Below are 18,774 nucleotides of genomic sequence, written 5' to 3' on the forward strand. Positions count from 1 at the left end.
GAGAACCTTCGCGAAAGATTAATCTCTGAGTAGTAAAATGTTATCGCATTTTAAAATGTTTTTAAAATGTTTTTTTTAAATATAGTTCTCATTTCTAATTATTTCTTGCACAACGAACAGATACGAGTAACCGGCACAGACAAGCCAAGGACACGCCTGGACACGCTGTGACGCATAGAGTAAATTACTAAATGATGGGTAGTATGGGAAGCACGTGCTCAATGTTTTTGGTTAATTGTGCCAGCCCACGTCTTGTATCATGTGTTACTTCTAGTCGTGCAAGACGATCTACGTAAAATAAGAAGTACCCGTTGTTTCTACCGTTACCATTTTGTGCGATGAAGCGCTTGTGCGTCCTTGCACTGCGTTCACGTCGCCTAAGCAGCCTGAACTTGTTTAGGCAGCTCTGTGCAAAAGCAAACCCAGCTTCTGAAGGTCTGCCACATTCAAGCCGGGACGATTCTGAAAATAAAAAGCACGTGTACCGCAATTTGTATCCGTGGAAGTCGAAGGGCGAGTTTGTGCGGGATTTGGCGGGCAGTATATTTTATAATCAAGGCAAGTATCCAATCTGCGCTGTTGGACACCAGTATGCCATGCTTTCTTCTAAACGCGACCTTCTTTTGTCTCCAATACAGATGGCCTTATTGCGCTCAGCAAACCATACGGGGTTCCCCTGAGTTTCAATTTCCACAAGGGAGGAAGTAAGTTTTGCACGCCTTAAAATTTTCGCTAGGGTTTCAAAACTACGTGCTGCAGCCATGGCTATCAGTTTCTCGTGCTCATGGCTATTAAACCATAAGTTCTTACCATTTGTGCTTGCTCTATTTTACATAATAGAACAACGCGATCTTCCTCCTGTGTGTCGGTTTTTCAGCGGCTCAGCTGAGTGTCGCTGCAGAGACATACTTAAGTTGATCGGATAACGCATGTGGATAGCAAAAAAATAATCTTTGCCTGACGTTAACGGTTTCCTTTGAGTTTACCGTTTGCCTCTTTACTCGAAAGCGTCAACGTTCGTTCTAGGTAGGCGCTTTTAGCATTTAGTATAAGCACTCCTTTTTTGCTGTGCAAGTTGGACTGTATGGTATATTATATGCATGCAAGTAGTTCTGCCTGCCCTGCTATATGCGCCATGCACAATCATCATAGTTTGCAAGATGTCCTTGAGCAAGTCATTTCTTTCTCTCTCGGTGCCTGTGTGAACTTTCTTATCGTTTTTCAGGATCCCAAAGTATGCTCAAGCAACGCCTTCATGTCTCGGGCTTCGGCGAGTCTCCTTATAGTCTAGAAGACGCCATAGAAGGCTTGGCGGTTCACTTGAATGTCGACCAAATTATTATCATCAAATCAGCTGAAAGGTACTTTAATGCCTAGCATTACATGTGCACTCACTTCAATGCCGAAGCCTAATTATTAAAGCTGTACCTAAATACCTATCTCAGTATGGGCCATGATACAGTTTTTTCTTACAACAGGGGACTAGAGTGAAGAATTTAAGTGTGCTGCTATGTTAACGACCAGCTTACCACTATCACTTTCCATTGGTGCCTTGTTTTTCTTTCCCCTTTTCCCAGCACAGAGCAGCAGCAGGTTAGAGTGAACAAGTTCAGGCCGATCTTTCTGTTTCTTTATGAATAAAATCTTTCCCAACTTGAACACATGCATATACAGGAAAAGAAGTCGGTAAGAAGAGACTGACAATTTCCACAATTCTTTTTTCTGTTAGTTATTTTTACATTGATAGCTGTTTTGGACTTTCCCTTGCTTGAAATGATGATGTCACTTGATGGCCTTAACCACAGTAGACAGGAAGAGAAGGGGGTAAAATAAGCAAGAAGAATTAAGGGGAAGGAAAGAAAAAAAGGGGTTGGTGGTGTATAGTTGCTTAGAGGGAACAATTAGGGGTACTGCTGTTTGGTCTTCCAAGAAGTAGGCGTGACAAAAACGGAAAATGTTCTACACGTGTAAGCAGGCATCTTCATTATGGTATGCCTAGTTTTCCCAGAAAAGGTGAACTAGGAGGTATGAAATTTTAATAGCCAAAACAAAGAAATTCGGGTAAAATCTGACTTTTAACATGATGTGTCCAACTAAGACTGAAAGTGGGAAAGGAAAGCAAGGAAACTACGTATCCTGTTGAAAGCTGAGGTAGGAAAAAAGAGACTGACCAAATAAATACAAAACAGTAAAATTTAATGCAGTATGATAAATTCGTAAAGCACAACTTGTAAGAAAGAGCTGCCTGTGTAAACTTGTAAATTGCTTAAAGCTGGTGCAGTTTTTTTTTATTTCCTTCTGGTGCAGTGCTTCAAGCCTGAATCAATGGCATGTGCAGATGAAACAGATAGACTGTACAATAAATTTTACGTTCGTGCTAACTCAGCAATTCGCCCTCTTCTTAGGTATGCTAGTGGTGTCACCATTCTGGCATCCAACGAGCGAGCTGCACAAAGCGCTCGGAAAGCTGTGCTGCGAGCAAAGCCAATGCAGATACCGTACACTACTGCTTGGTGAGTTTTACAGTTTGCAAACGGCATTTTGTGATTCAAGTTAGCCCTGGCTCAACAAAACTTGCAATGCAGTAAACATTCTTTACCTAATTCTACCTCACTCAATGGCACTGAAAATGATTCAGGTTTGCCTAACTGGCTCTCCAGGGCAGCCACATAATATTTAGGACAACTACTTCTATGACTGTGCTCACATTGAGTATACATTGTTTTGGTGGACTCAAGAAACTTACATTTTTGGGCATGATAAATACTTGCTTATGTTTGCTGAAGAGAGTTTTTTGGGAAACAAGGAAAATGTTTTTGCTGCTAAGACATATGACCTTTCATATCAGCTGCTCTAGCAACTCATCACTTCTGGTGGAAATGCCGGCAGTGTGCCCTTTTGTGGTCAAGTGGTAAAACACTGGAAGATATAGCACTGAAATAGAATTATTTAGTTATCCTATCTTTTGTACAGTGGGCGTTATTTATTACTGTCCCAAATCTTATGCCTTGTGTGGTACTTGTTTTGCATCATTTATTTTGTCGTGCCTTCTACGCATTCTACAGGGGGCTACATATTAGCTTTCTATCCGGTCACAGTAAGACGGACTTCCTCGATTTATCACGCGGCCATCGGTATATTCTATTGGTATGATTCAGCTGGCTGAGTTGGTGTATAAGAGGCGCAGTAAATGCCTTTGTGATTGTTTGCACTACTGTGTTGTCATTCGTTTGTCCCAAGAGCACACTGAGACCCCACAAGGTATCTGCTATGACACATTACAAAATTTAGCAGCACGGCTGTTGTCCAATGGCATGAAAAATGAGATTAAAACTAAGGCAATTATTTTTTAGAAAAAACAAAGGAAATTGTTCAACGTAAAGATACTGTTTTAAACAGTCATAGCATTGAAGTTGTTGACCATTTTAAGTGCCTAGGCATGGTGTTTTTCCCCACTGTGTCCTGGGATATAGTTGCATAAATATTCTAATCCGAAAGATCTGCATAACAGGAATAGTCGGTCACCACAAACGCCTTCTTTCGACATAAGAGAAATCACTTATAATTCCTTGTGTTATTCACATGTAACCTGATGTTTACTCATCTGGGGTACAACATTTTATAACTTGAAAAAGATGCATATAGTGCAAAAACGGTTCATCCGGTATGCTTATAGTAATATTAATTTTGGAACATCAACTGCTCATTTCTATAGAACTGCTTGTGTCAGTAGGATCCACCAGTTTTACCACTATTGATTAAGGGCATGATATAAACTCTAAATAGAGAAAATATGATGTATCTGTTAACAATATTGTATTTAAAAAGGGAAGGGCAAAGTTGTGAGGTGAGGAAAGGTGAAATGTTGAAAGTACCAACCGTGCATTTAAATTCAGGAATGCAAAGCCTGTGCTATATGTTACCATGATCTTTGAGTTACGAATCTGTGAATTTTTATTTGTTTACCTGTGCTTCAAGCAAATTATGCTTAAATTTTGTGAATGCCTCATCATAATGTAATTACACAGAAAGACTTCAGCATTATGTTGTTATACTGGTTACTTTGGAAATTTTATTTTGATGTAATCTGTATTCATGTCTTTGTGCTGCTGTGAATCCTTATATTGGGACCTGCAGGCTGTGGTAGATAAAAGTTTCATGGCAACTTTTATCTGCCATATCTCTGCCTACTTATTTAAATAAACGAAACTAAAATGATCGATTGATATTTATGTTGATGTAGAGCTGTACCCATACATGCATACAAAGCAGACATGGAACTGTCCTGTTGTGACAGGGACAGGTGTTCATCCTGCGACACTGTGTCGTACCCGCTGTGGTGGCTTATCGGCTATGGTGTTGCGCTGCTTAGCATGAGGTTGCAGAATTAAATCCTGGCTGTGGCAGCCGTGTTTCGATGGGGGCGAAATGCAAAAATTATCATGTCCCGTGCATTGGGGGCACGTTAGAAATCCCCTGGTGGTCAAAATTAATCTGGAGTCCCCCCACTATGGCGCACCTTATAATCAAAGCGTGGTTTTGACACATAAAATCCTAGAATTCAATTCAATTCGACACTGTGTCATGTGGCTCACAGCACAGCTAAGAAAGAAGCCTCTCCAGCTTTATAAAAAACACTTGATGTAATACGTTTGAAATAACCTGATAGATCTGGATTATTTACAATACTATGAGCCAAACAAGAACAACGTAAAAGCGTGAGCCAATGTTTCGACAAGTGGACTTGCGTTTTTCAAAAAGACTAGTCCACTTGTTGAAATGTTGGCTCCCGCTTTTACCTTGTTTTCATTTTGCTCATAATCTAATTTCCATCTCCCGCCTTCCCTGTGTTTTCCTTGCAATACTATGTCATATGTGATGAAATAAATATATTTCTACATTTGTGTGCCAAGGTTACTCTGCACCAGTATGTTACTTGTCTTTAATTAAACTCCACCTGCATTGTCACTTGAAACCTCCCCTCTGGTTACGGTCCTGCTATTCCCTACAGAATTTTGCATTGAAACAACAAAGGGTACTTGAATATTCTCACTGTAGCAGTAACAAATGTATGCCTCCTAGTGGTAATTTATTCAAGCAAAGCTTTCTATGCCTTCTTTGCCGGGGTTTAGTGCATCTGCACGGTCAGTTTCTCATCAAATGAAGTGGATGTGCAATTTACTATTGCACTATCTCTAGGATTGGCTCCCTCTACTCGGCAGGCCAGCCCTGGACGCAGTGTCATAACAAACTAGGCCAACCCTGTAGACAGCGTAAAGTGCGGTCACGTGATGTGGTTCTCCTCGTCCTGCCGTCTTGCGCCTGGCAGGCATGTAATCACTATGTTGCAAAACACTGTGCAGAAGTTAATCACTTGTATGGCACTTAATTGACCACTTCACGTAGATTTCAATGTGTACGTTGGATCTGCATAAATTTTTGTTACTCAGACTGGCAATTCAAAAGGTTGTCGGCTCCTGCTCTGTGGTGCTGCTACTGTTGTTTTTTGTTTTTTTATTTTAGGATAATTGCAAAAGGCTACCCGGTGCGTGATGAAGTCAAGGAAAAAGTTGCCATAAGGCTTGTACCTGTGAATGAATCGGAAAAACGTGTAAGTGCACTTTCTAATTTCAGTAATGGCAGATGGCCTAGAGGATGCCTTCATGTTTGCGTGCACCTATGCAGATGAAATGGGGAAGTGAGCAAACACTGGTGATTGCAAGTTTCCTATGCTGGGTTAAAGTAGCACTTAGATGAAGCAAAAATTTGTTACATACATGGGGCTACAGAGCACTCTTTAGTAATAAACATTTGCTGCAGGAATGTTTGAGACAGGTTGAGTACTTAAATAATTAGATTTATTCAAATGAAAGATTTGCACTGCTGTTACCACCAAATCCGCTATGATAGCATTTCTTATCAGTGCTCAACATCTACTTTTGGTGTTTTTATTTTGTGGTTTACTGCAAGTGCTTGTCACTTGCAATGGCATCCCTCAGTCGGTGCTGCGTAATGCTTCCCCACACAGCAAAAATTTGTCCTGCGGCTGCTGCAATGGAGGGACAGATGCGAAGATTTGGTGCAGCCTTCACTATTTGCAGTGTGAGGCATGTGCTTCACAATCATTTCATGCAGCTGCCTTGCAGTGGCTTGCTGTGGCTGAACTTAAATCTCCAACTCTCCATATGAAAATAACTGGTGAGCACATGTGTTCATTCCTAACTGGTACAGTCATTAGCCGGAAAAACTACGTACCAACTGCCTGGTGCTCCTGTGACAGCTCAGGACAGTTTGCACTGCCATTGTGAATTTGCTTTCATTTATTTATTCAATTGCTACTGTGTGATGGAGTAGTGGAGTTATGAGACTTAAAACAAAAGTGGCAGATGAGGTCACCTTGACCAGTGGAGTAGACTGATGCTTATGTTGGGGAGCACATGTGCTGGTTTCCTTTCCATCTTTTTTTCTCTTTCTCCTTTCTTTATGGGCTCCTGGTAATATGCTACACCACAATATTCAGCAGTTATTATTACAGCTCTGTGGCTTACATGCAACCTTCTGGCCTGCTACACAACGTGCTTGTTTATTCAGAAGGTTATTGGAAATCAGAGGTCAATTTAAAACTACTAGTCTAACAGCGTTATCATCTAACTTGACCTGTAGCGCTGATCTTCACGTCTTCATTCAAAGTGCAGCATTTAGGTGTTGCTGAATATAGTATATGTGTGGAAGCTTTTTTTTGTCAGTGTGCATCACAAATAGCTGCAGGGTCAATTAGAAGAAGCTGTGAGGCAGTTTATATCAACAAAAAGGTACTGTGCTTGAAACATTGAATCACTCAATGCTTAAAACTCACATAAAAATCATCACTCTTTGCATTTTGTCCGAGACTCATTTGAATGCTGTATGTGCCTGTTTTATCCACAAGAAATATTCTAGCAGAATCCATTTGATGATTGTCGACATTAACAGGTTGCGCACAAGTGCTCAGGGTGTCTACCAACTGGCAAAACTAGGAAAACCGGGAATTTTCATGGATATTGAGTAGTCTGGAAATACTCAGGGAAAACTCAGGGAATTTGTGATTCTATCAGGGAAAATCAGCTGTAATTTTATTGAAAGGGGACTAAAGTTGCCTTAATGCTGGCACAAGTAACAGAGAGCAATTTCAACAACTCGTCTTTGACGCCGTTACCTGTGTACAGTCAGGGGCCAACTTTCCGGATGCCCGATAATTCGGACGCTTTGCGGCACCACCACATACCCATAGAGTCAACGTATGAGAACGTCTCTGAAAACGTTTTTGAAATTTCGGACGCAAGAACCATTCGCCGTCTGATTTTCCGGACATTTTGCTGTGACCGCAGGTCCGAAACGGCATTAATCGAAGTCACCACCGCTGCCGTTTTGATTACCTCAGCCCCTTGAACTGGCGCTCTCTCAGGTAGCCACCACTGTGGCAACGCTAGGCCTAGCTGCTTCAACATTCGCTATGGGCTCCCTGCAATGGTCAGGCAGCGCGGCGATCGGCTCAGCTGTCAGCACCACCATGTCAGTTGCGCGAAGCACCGAGGCGGCCACTGCTGCGGAGGCATGCTTTTGCGGTGCTCGTTCGAAACCTGTCGGACGTTCTGAATTGCAGTTTTAAGGCAATTAAAAACATCGAGGCTCATTTTGGACCACCGACGCTTGAGAAAGGACGTCAAATTTATGACTACAACCATGTATATCGTGTCAAAGAAGTAAACAGCATGGACATCATAGTGATGTGCTCAAATTAAATTATGGTGTTTTACGTGCCAAAACCACGATCTGATTAGGAGGCACGCCATGGAGGGGGACTCCGGAATGATTTGGACCACCTGGGGTTCTTTAACGTGGACCTAAATCTAATTACATGGGTGTTTTGGTATTTTGACCCCATCGAAATTTGGCCGCCGTGGCCGGGATTTGATCCTGCGACCTGATCCTGCACGCTTTCTGCAACGGGACGAGAGGAGGGAGTTGCAAGTTGACATGAAATTGGACAACAATGTGAACAATGGCTGCATATTCCTGTGCTCTATTTTTCTATCTTTTTTTCTCTTTTTATCGGCTTGTGCAATACACGCTGCACGCCACATTGGCATTGCTGCCATTATCGTGACTTTAGTGATGTATTAATTTTTGGGTTGGCAAAATAAGCAGAACTCACTAAGACTCACTCACAGAGTATATCTGTTTTTGCTCAGGGCTAACTCGGACTAAGACACACTAAAATTTTATTCACCTGGGCTCACACAGTCTCAGACTCATAGTTCTGTCTGAGTCTGAGTGAGTTGAGTGAGTGAGCTTGTTGACTTAGGCTTATAACAACATCAGTTTAAACAGTATATCCCACATAACAATGAGCAGCCTCCCCTGTGAACATTTGTGTGTGTGTTATATAGTAAAATAAACTGCTACAATGCTCCCATGCCTCATTGTTGGTTTCGTGGTGAAACAGAAGCAAGTATCACTGCGGCACTATCATTGACATGGGGCCAGACTGTCCGTGCTGGCCTTCAATGAACCGGTTTGATGACAGCTTGGGTCACTGGGTGTGTGCCAATAGGTGTGTTACACCCTTCGATGAACATATGTGATGCCAACTTGGGTAACTAGCTACGTGCCACTGGGAATGTATCGCTCTACAATGACGAAAAAGGTCCCTTAAATTTCTCCAATGCTGAGCGGAATTGAACCCACATCGCAAGGGTTCCTCCTGGACAGCAACCCGATACATTAGCAGGCTAAACCACAAATGCACTTTGTATGTGTCACTCTTCAATGAAGTGCTCGCCAACTTGAGTCACTGAGTGCTGAGTCACTGAGTGCCGAGTCACTGAGTGCCGAGTCACTGAGTGCCACTGAGTGTGTGACAAGCGAGGGAACAATTCTCTGCGTTTGCATGCACTGGCATGCCCCTATTCCTGTCTCGGAGGCCACAGCGGACTTCTCGCCTGTGCTACTAGATGATGCAGCGTGTCCAGAAAGAAGTGCGAGAGAGGAGCCCAGTTGCCACATGATGCATTTCTCAGTGCTCTCACACAGTGGCGTGCTGTGCAAGTAGAGGCCACTTGCAGGCTTTGTAGCAGCAGCACCTGATGGCATCGAGGCACCTGATGGCAATACAGTGCATCACTATGTTCATTTAATGCTAATACATTACTGTCAATATTCATCATGAGATGGGTTCTGCTGAATTGTGCTTTCTTCATCTGCTTTCATCTATCCAGCACCACAAGTGGTACTTGCAGCCATAGTTGACTACCACCATTTGTTATGGGGTAAGGGTTAAGGGCATTAACTCACCAAAGTGTTTTTGATGAACTCCAGCCTGTTATTTTTTTGTCGGCCTGGTACTTCCTGCTGTGTATTTTCTTCATTTGCTACCTTTATTGAACATTTAATAAATCAAGCTGAAGGCAATACCTCTTTTGCAGCTTTAGTGTGTTGTCAACAACATGTGACTTATGTGCATATGTTAAAATGTTGCCATGCATAAGCAGTAAAGTTGCCAGTCATTGCTCTTGTGTGTTATCTCCTTTTTGCCCCGTTGAAAAGTGCAGTTTCCTTTTCTTTTAATATTTCATAAACATTAGTACTGCTATAAATTTGCTGCTAAAGATGGCACCGCTGTGTCTGTGTGTATTTAGTTGGTTATTGGTCGTGATGCGGTGCAAGCTCTCCTCCATGCAGCTTGTTCAACTTTCTTTGCATGATCTAGCCTTAAGATGGTAAAATGCAAGACTTCAATTATTTTCTTGCAGGTGGAAGTGTTGCGCGAGTTCAGCAAAACTGCTGCAAAGACAAGGTTGGTGAAGACTGTTCTTGTGGAGTGCAAGATGTTGAGCAAAAACACCAGCATGGCTATGAGTCTGCTTCAAGTGGCTGCATCAAACGGTACGAGAATTGTGCATGCCCATCTGACCATCTAACTTTTGCATTTGCTACTGGGAACAGTAGGGGCTGCTGCCAATGGCGGCTGTTGTAAATTAAAATGTGAAGCAAATTTTTGTTGATAGCGGTCTGATGCCACTCATTGCAGTGGTTAGCATTGAAGAATTGCAACATGTCAAACAGGCATTACACTGAGGTGGAAACATATGTCCCTAATGGTTGTGACCTTCAAGGAGCACTGGTACTACATTCTATGCGCTCTGTTTTCTGCGCTTAATCAGTAGCTGTTGACCCTGTAATCAGGCTAAAGAAACTTGTTTGCCCCAGCATGCAACGATTGTTTAGTTACATGTTCATATCTTACAACCAGTCGCGGTTTCAATTTTGAAGAGCACTTTGTACCCAATGATTTAAAATGCTTGTAAATAGCAATAATCACATGAGCGCGCAGACTTGTTAAGTGTGCTAGCGCACTGGCTATCGTGCCATCTGTGCTCCTGTTTCGTTTGCTGGTTAGGCGGGAGACCTGTGCATTCCTGTCGCCATCGTAATGCTTCGTTGGACGGAACCACCACTATGCAGTATGACCATGGTATTAGAGAGCTTTAGCCACAATTTATTGTGTCCCCAACCTTCTTAACGTTTGTGGTTTACTGGGTAACCGGAGAGAACTATAGCAGAAGCAATGCTGCTAGTGACCGCTGCTGATTCTGTGTATTGGGGGCGAGGACTTACGGAGTTTCCATCTGTTGGAAGCGCCTCCCTTGTGTAGTATGAGGGATCACGCAGCGTGCTCCTCATAGGCGCTCAATAAAAATACCACGCGGCAGCCCTCCTGGACATTTATGTAAGTACTCTCAAAGCAAGGGAAGTTTTTGACTGTCGATATAATAATCTTGGGCAAACTGAAAGCACAGAATCGTTTACAGACATCTCGTTACCGAATACATACAACGAACGCCACTGCACGCGGTCGCCGCGATGGAGTCTCCCGAACTGGCTTCTTGTATGAAAGGTAAGCAAACGTTCAGAGTAAACTACGCAAAATATGTTCTTATAGTGGGCTGTCTGTATAACCAAGTGGAGCATAACAGAATTAAGCCTCAATGCAGCAATCGCACGTGTTCGCAGCGACCGACTGTGCGTGTCTGTGCACAATGTTTTGCTTTCGCTGTGAGCACGTTTTCGCACCATGCCGTGAGCTTTAGGCCGCAGCACATGAGCATGTCACAGTACACTAGCAACCATTGTTGCGTGGATGCTATCAGAACTGTTCAAAAATAATTTCGTTATAGAGACGTCGACGCATATGGCGACTGTGATGTGCTGTCGTGATGATTCAATCTTTCTTTTTTTTTGTCTTCTAATTTTTTGGACATTTCAATATTATTTCTCAAGTTGCGTGGCACTTTATGTTTATCGGTCTTCTCCGCATGCGATTTCCCTCTGCTTCTTTTTCGTAATCCAGTGCATTTATTCATAACACAAACATGACTACATGCCATGCCTTCTTTTAATATGCTTCTTACCGCTCCCTTTCCATTCCAGTGAACTTGCCAGCATCTAGCATCAACAAATTCATAAACCAAACCCTCACATTAGCCGGGCGGCGGGTGCGAGCGAGCGAGCGTCTCAGTGTGCGTTTTCTGCTACTCACCGAACATAGCAGTCCCGGTGCTGTTGCAGAAATTTTCCTCGCGCCTGTGCTTGCTGCATACCCGAGTTGTAGCTGATGGCTGTCTGCCGGTTATAAGTTTCGCCAGCCAAACTTCACGCAGCTCCTTGCCCTGCGGCTACATGTAAACAAAGCTAATACCGGGCTCCATTGAATACGTCTGGCACTGCGGTGCCGAGCAGTAGCCTACCATGCTGCACGCCTCCAAAGGCAGCCACTACCTATTGTAGTACTTTCAAATGTTGTCAAGCAGACACCCAAGGGAGTAAAGCCTCACCACTTAATCAGAACCGCAGTGCAGCTTGGACCTAAAACTTTCGTTTTCAGCTCGCTTCGGCGCTTACGAAGCAGCCAACGTTGCCGCTGTGTCCACGTGATCCCTTATGCCACGTCACGCTGACGGTGGCACCAGCTTTTCCAGTGGTGGAGCTCGCCGCCAATAATCTCAGAGCACACCAAACTAATATTGGAACTTAAATAATCTACCTAATTAGCTGATGTAAAGCCGTAATCCATAAAGCAACATAATTGTTAACAAAGCCCAATTTTTAAAATTTTCTTTGGCAATAACGATTTGAATGCATTCTGGTTGGGCAAATTGTCACAAGATGTTCTACTAGCATTACTACTCTAAACGGCTTTATGGTACTGCCGGCCACAGCACCGCTAACTTAGTAATCTGTAAATGGTAAGATGTTTGGGGCATTGTCTCGGGATCTCCTTGAGATTGGCTTTCGATATCAAGAGATAAAAGCCTAGCCTATGGTAGCACAGAGGTGACTCGCCATATCACTGGCTTCGATTAGCTTGGCTTCAGGCAGCATGTGCTCTACGTTTGTGGCAGCTCATGACTTAAAACACACTGATGTATACATACACGCACAAATGCATCAGAATGCTTAATTGTAACAGATATATTGGTGCGAAATAAACAATATAAAGGCATTCTTCTGGTATTCTACATGTCTCAGTACTATTGCAAAACACTTAAAGTGCTCTGAAGACATGCGATGTGAAGAAACCTTTGATGCAGTCGGGATGAATAAGCAGACTCTAAAGGAAACTATTAAGTCAACATGGGCTGTTAAAATACCATTCCATAAACCTGGCAGCACTTGTTTTCGTGCCAAGCAAATGCTTAGTTTAAGAGAAAATCGCGTCTGGAGGGTGCGCATACCTCTAGCACAATTCAAATCGCTCGCTCCCGAGCGGGGAGTCATGACATTGCATAAGCCGTCACTACCCTTTACTTTACTTTACAGCCAGCGCTACGATTTCTTGCGCAAAACGCATAACCGGGGCCAGAAACTGAGCTAAAACAGAGCTGATAGTGCGGAAGAGAATGGGAAAGCGTGCTCCAAATCATAAGCACGATCTTCGACACGTATCATCATGGGCCTCATTCTCTGCTACTTGCAGTTTGTGTGTGTGTTTCATGAGCCAGCAGAATCAGCGCAGCACTACGTGATAATAAATCTACTGAAGCACAAAAGTGCGGGTGGCGTAGAGTCGAGGGAAAACAAAGCATTTCGCCTGCAACATAGTCAAGAGTAACATCAAAAAGTTGTTTTTTCTAAGAATTGAACAGAAGTATGCAAGTAGCCTTTCCTTCCGTCTTATAATGCAACTCAAATATCTTTTTATGAGTGACAGAATTGTAATGAGGATTCGCTGCATCATTGGGCTAGTACTAGCCATCAAGCTACTCGTAGCATTTACCTTAATTTCTTTACTATGAAAGCTCTGTTCTTGGTAATATTGATGCCTTACATATTTGCGAGCATTAATCTATCAGTTTAGCTTGACTTAGTATTTGCCATTAGTGTCCCTTTAAAGGCACATATATGGAATGCATTAACAATTCTGAACATTTCCGCTCTTTTTGTTTGTGGAAGCTTGCGTCTCAAGGCGATTGAAACGTTCATTGATGTTCACGAACGTACAAATGTGTAAGGATGCTCCTATGCATCTTTTAGATTCCTGAACGCACCCTTGGTGATCAGCTGTGACCACGTGCAGGCTAGGGAAACCTTGGAATTTCAGTTTTTATTTTTTATTTCTAAGCTGCAGTGCAGCACCTGGTACAGCGTTGTTTCACAACAACTTGTCATGTATCCGTTGTGAGAAAACAGTGCATCAATGGCTCCGTGGACCGTGTTGGATAGGATCACTAGAGGAAGCGTTAGGTGGAGGGTCTTCAAAACAATCGAGAAATGCTGTGACCACTCTAGTTGTGCAGAGTTGGACTATTGTGAACCACATGTTATTTGCATAAGTCTTTGTGATTACTAACATTGTCCCTGCAGCACTCACCAGCATATGCTGCAGCAGTCATCTAGTTTGGTTCACAAATCAAATATCCCTTTCTTTTTTGCAGGGTTTCTGTGTTAGAATTGTCTCTTTTTTTCATGCAGTGCACAAGAGCCTTTTGCGCGCATATGTGGCCAACCTGGCATCTTGTGTGATGGGTGACTTGAGCCCCAATGCTTGCCTCACCAAGTACCATCAGGGCCGACCCTTGGTGCTGTCTCCTATGGCAGCTGCTTCTGCCAAACCGCAGGTGGGTTTTGCTGCCATCTAAGCACTGATAGCTCTTTTGACTACTTTCCCGACTCGAAACAATTTGCAGCATAGAATGATGTTGGGCGACTGTGTTAAAGTTAGCTTTAAAAAGTAACTTCAGATTGGTGTGCAGGCTCAGTGGTGTCATTGGGCTTTCATTGCTTAATCACAACTTCACTACCAGGTCACCACAGGCTTACTGCAAAATTTGGGGGGCTTGGATTAGATTGCATACTGCGCTATTGATGGCTGTACTGTGTACTGTACTGTACAGAGCAGCCGCCAAACCATATTAACCTGCTCCTATGGAGCCAGACTAGATGGCACAGTTCTGTTTCGCTTCTGGCTTTGAAAGGCCCACTGGAGTGTATGATCGAGGCACTTTCAAAGGTCCCTGTGTTGATGGGTGGTGAGTGCGGCTACTCTTTCATATGGAATGTTAACTAGTACTTATGTCAGATTAAAGCTGAATCAGAATACTTCGCACGACAAACGTGTTATTTCCGTTTGATGCTGCGGCGGCCTAGCAGCGACGACAGCGGCTTCAAACTTGCTGAAGCTGTGAGCCAGCTTTTCAGCCAGCCCCCTCTTCTCGGCAAACACTCGCATGGCAGATTCCTCGTTGGTGTTGCATATTCTCCATGCACAGGCGCGGTAGCGTTGCAGAAGTCGCAGCACACCTTTTAATTGCGGGGTGCTGTTCTCGTCACAACGATTGCATTCATGAGGCTGGTGTAACGCGCAGCTTCTGCCACTGTCGGGCCTGAATCGCTCGTGCTGTCGCTTTCCGTGTCGTCCTTATCACATTTGATAGGCGAAACTTCGGCAACAACAGAGGCAACGATGGTGAAGTCGGACCTTGTAGCCGACATCTCTTCGCGGTCGCAGCAGGACTGCCAAGCAACTTCGCATTCCAAATTCCACACACCGTTGTCAACAGTAGACTTATGTCGCATGCCAGCGCCGACTTTTTGCATCACATTCGACAGCATGAACGATGTCTAATTTTTCTTCTATGCTAAACACCCGGCGTCTTTTTTGTCCGAGTTTCGGCATGACGCGAGTTCTCGCTTGCACGATGCCACAACGCCATAGAATAAAGAACCAACTGACAATGCTCTCTGGCACGGCGCCCAAATGATCTTGATGTTGGCTTCACATGCAAATGCACAGGGCGCTTGGAGGCCGTTGTGCTGATCTCTGAGGCTTGTTGTTCTGCCGGGCCACCCGATGGAGACGATGCACTGCTGCGTTGGCGCTACGAAAAGTGCAAACAGTATGTGTTAACTGATACGTGCATAATAAGCTGTTACGGTTTATGTGGATACAAAACACATTATCTTGAATGGCCGCTGAGTCGGGGATTTGAATTTACTACTTTTAAAAGGAAACTACTGTTTAATTAAGCGGGTACGGTTTAGTGAAGTTTTACTGTAAAACAAACTGAACTTTGCTAATTTTCTGCTGCACATCTAAATGCCCACCACTCTTCTACCTTAGCCCACACATGACCTTTAACACACTGTGTCTCCTCCAAATTTCATTGCTCTAACTCAACACTAAGGGTGTGCGAATATTTGAAACTTTTAAATAACGAATTGAACAGTGTCCTATTAAATTCAGTCTTTGTATTGAATAGTCACTGTTCTTAAATGTGAATATTTTTTGAATACTTCAGAACATCAACTGCACCCACTTAAACTCACAATCAGAGCAAGACGATGAGCAAAACGTGAACAAGGGGAATGCAGGAGCCAACGTTTCGACAAGTGGATTGTCGAAACGTTGGCTCCTGCATTCACCTTGTTCACGTTTTGCTCATCGTCTTGAATTTCCATCTCCCGCATTCGTCTTTTCTCTGAATCAGAGCAAGAGTAGGATAAGTTTTCACCCCTACTGGCATAATGTAGACATGCAACACGAAAACTTGTGTAACAGAACAATCATCGCCTAGGTAGCCATACTTGACAGGCTATACACTGATCATTCGAGCTTTCTGAAGAGTCCTGTGCATGCAAAGAAACTATTTGTTGACTCCTAGAGCTCCATTTGTGCTTTCAATAAATGACGCTTCATAACACACTATGTAATGGCAGAAGCTTGCTAGCGTTAAAAATACTAGGATGTGAACATTGCTTTATATTAATTGTGACAATGGCTGTTCATTATTTGAGAACCATTCAAAAACTATTTAATATTTGATTCGCTTTGTGCACTATTCAATTCTTATTCTATTCGAGCTCAGGAATGACAATTCGCACACCCCTACTAAATACATCTTCTTTGACATTTGAAGTGGACATCTCTCCATAGCATCTAGTTGCAATAACAGCTTCAGTGCAAAAGCTTTCGGCACTTGCTGAAGAGGCTTTCTTGTAGTCCTTGCTTAGGAGCTTTCCCAGCAGAAAGAGCCCTCACTAAAAAGACTTTCTTGCAACAACAGCCTCTTCCAGATGCAGTCTGCAAGCAGCTGGGAATCTCCAACACCCAGCAGCAAATAGTGCCTGCCATGGTGCACTACCGAAGCCTACTGCTGCCTTGGTACCATGGAAGAGACCAGCACTTGCTTTTGAGTGACCCCACACTGCCCAGACACTTCAGCTGGACCCTTGAGACACTTGATCTTCTGCCTGACTTGTGCCCAAAGAAATGACTCTTTCGTGTGGACTCTGCTGCTATTTGGTTGTGCTACCGTATAAGCACAACATGTGGGCCAACCTACGAGATGTGGAAGGAACTTGAAATGGCCAACTTACGAAATGAAATTGCCTAATGTCAACTTTGTACTTAGAAAGCAGTAAAAGTAGTTATAAGTGAGGAAATATTGTGGTGCATACAGGAGAACTAACAGGTTATTTTTTAGCCCCTTGATTGCCATTGCTTCATTGCATCTTGGTCTTGAACACATATTATGCTGTGTACAAGCTGCTTATTTTTTAGTGAATTGGTCCGAGTCAAAATTTAATATAGTTCATAATTTTTTCTTAAATGTCGAAGTGTAGATTGACTTGCCACGATTGCTCTGCTATAGAACAGAGCACCAAGACATGGGCTCCATCTGACGTCAGAAATTCTATGTGCTTAGCCGACTTTTCTGTGCATAGAAAAATGGCTCCACAATATTGTTTTTTGCACAAGTTGCTTCTGGAGAGGCAAAGAGGAGCAGGGGGTGGGTGAACGTGGGTCTCATACCCCTGCCACACAGGCAAACTAAAGTGCACTTCAGCGTGTGCTGAGTGTCATATTGGCAGCGTGGTGCTACCTGAAAAGAAAATTATTTCAGATTGGTGGTGACTGAGAGCCAGAAGGCAAAGCATTTATTTGCTAACTTGGAAATGTATGCATGAAAACAATTTGTCATCGTTAGAAACAGCATTTACAATCAACTTAAGTGCAATTGAAGTAATTCATTGCAACCTCAATAACAAGAATAATCATCACGAGCCAAGACAGCAAGACTTGACCAGTACCAGTCCAAACGACATGTTCTGCTAGAGTGACCTAGAAATTCTAGGTCACTCTAGTTCTGCCAAACAACTGCGCGGCCATTATCTGGAGTGGCTGTAAACAGCCCGAGAGTAATAGTACTTTCTTGGTGTTTTTCTTTTCTTGCAGTGTGGTACGTTTCATTACCTTGTGTAACGTTAGCAATATATATAAAAAAAATGTGATTACAGATTACACATGACTCTGCTTTCAATATCACCCTACTTATTATTTACTCATTGCTAACGAGGCTACACACTTTGCCGCGAAGTGTGTTCATCAAACACACTCGCCGACGATTGTGCCCTGCAGTGAGTGTCACTAAGCGTTCCTGTGTGGCAGCCTGCAAATAACACTAGCGGCGAAGTGCACTTGTTCAAAGTACACTTCATTTTGCCTGTGTGACAGTGGTACTATAAGATTTATATCTGGGGTGTGAGGGCAATTGTTGATATGAATCCTCTGAATTAGGGACACTCTTAAAACAATACATATTCATGAGGATAGTTTAAGTGGCACAAAGGGCACTGTGAACATAATGTAGCAAATTGCTTAAAGAAACACTAAAGGCAAATATTGAGTCAAGCTAAAGTGATATATTAGTGCTTGAGAATCTCTAAGGCATCAATATTATTGCACACAGAGCCTTAGTAAGAGAGAAATTGAGGTAATTGCAGGACATGATCAGAGACTCCCCCAGGACATTCGAGTACTTGCCTGATGACGAAAGTGCTCCTCACTTAAATTCTGTCGCTAGTACTCAACCACTACCATAAAATCCCGAGAAATAGCCCACGTAAAATCAAGAAAAAATCGAGTGAAAATATGAGGTGGGCTAACTTTCACTCTGCAGTACAAAGAAGTTGAAAAATGTATAGCAGCCAAGGAATGAACATGCGTTTATTAGCATTGAGTTCATTTGTCGTTAAAACTGTGAAATGAACAGTCGCTGTCACTTTCCACCAAAAAGTCGCCAACCTCCTCACGCACAGTGTTCGACGTGGTTGGCAGGGCAGAGGAAGGGGGGACTGCCAAAGCAAGCCGCTCATGAACCTCTCCATCTTCTGATCCATCGAGGGTGGTTGATATTGATATGCCTTCTTCCATAGTCCATAGCCAAAATTTGCCAT

General features: G+C 43.2%; 1 protein-coding gene across 2 annotated transcripts; it reads left to right on the forward strand.

Moving 5' to 3' along the window:
* Nucleotides 1-140: 140 nt before the first annotated feature.
* LOC135902192 (mitochondrial mRNA pseudouridine synthase RPUSD3-like) lies at nt 141-17,839 on the forward strand. 2 transcript variants are annotated; one of them, XR_010564438.2, is made up of 9 exons: nt 141-558; nt 639-704; nt 1,226-1,361; nt 2,406-2,513; nt 5,524-5,611; nt 9,792-9,924; nt 14,011-14,156; nt 15,332-15,434; nt 16,602-16,741. XR_010564438.2 is itself a non-coding variant. In XM_065432166.2 (8 exons), the coding sequence occupies exons 1-8, from the start codon at nt 339-341 to the stop codon at nt 16,809-16,811; spliced, it is 1,107 nt and encodes a 368-aa protein (XP_065288238.1). In that variant the 5' UTR covers nt 142-338; the 3' UTR covers nt 16,812-17,839. The 2 variants fall into 2 exon arrangements, 1 of the variants encoding a protein (XP_065288238.1); XM_065432166.2 differs by lacking the exon at nt 15,332-15,434 and having other exon boundaries at nt 142-558; nt 16,602-17,839.
* The last annotated feature ends 935 nt before the right edge of the window (nt 17,840-18,774 follow it).

The sequence above is a fragment of the Dermacentor albipictus genome, chromosome 1 (assembly GCF_038994185.2).
Source record: "Dermacentor albipictus isolate Rhodes 1998 colony chromosome 1, USDA_Dalb.pri_finalv2, whole genome shotgun sequence".
Taxonomy (NCBI): domain Eukaryota; kingdom Metazoa; phylum Arthropoda; class Arachnida; order Ixodida; family Ixodidae; genus Dermacentor; species Dermacentor albipictus.

Bases quoted from the DNA above. Each gene is read 5' to 3' on its own strand.
- LOC135902192 (XM_065432166.2), top strand. From the start codon at position 339: ATGAAGCGCTTGTGCGTCCTTGCACTGCGTTCACGTCGCCTAAGCAGC. The intron at 705-1,225 runs GTAAGTTTTGCA...ATCGTTTTTCAG, and splicing joins CAATTTCCACAAGGGAGGAA to GATCCCAAAGTATGCTCAAG. The intron at 9,925-14,010 runs GTACGAGAATTG...TTTTTCATGCAG, and splicing joins TCAAGTGGCTGCATCAAACG to TGCACAAGAGCCTTTTGCGC.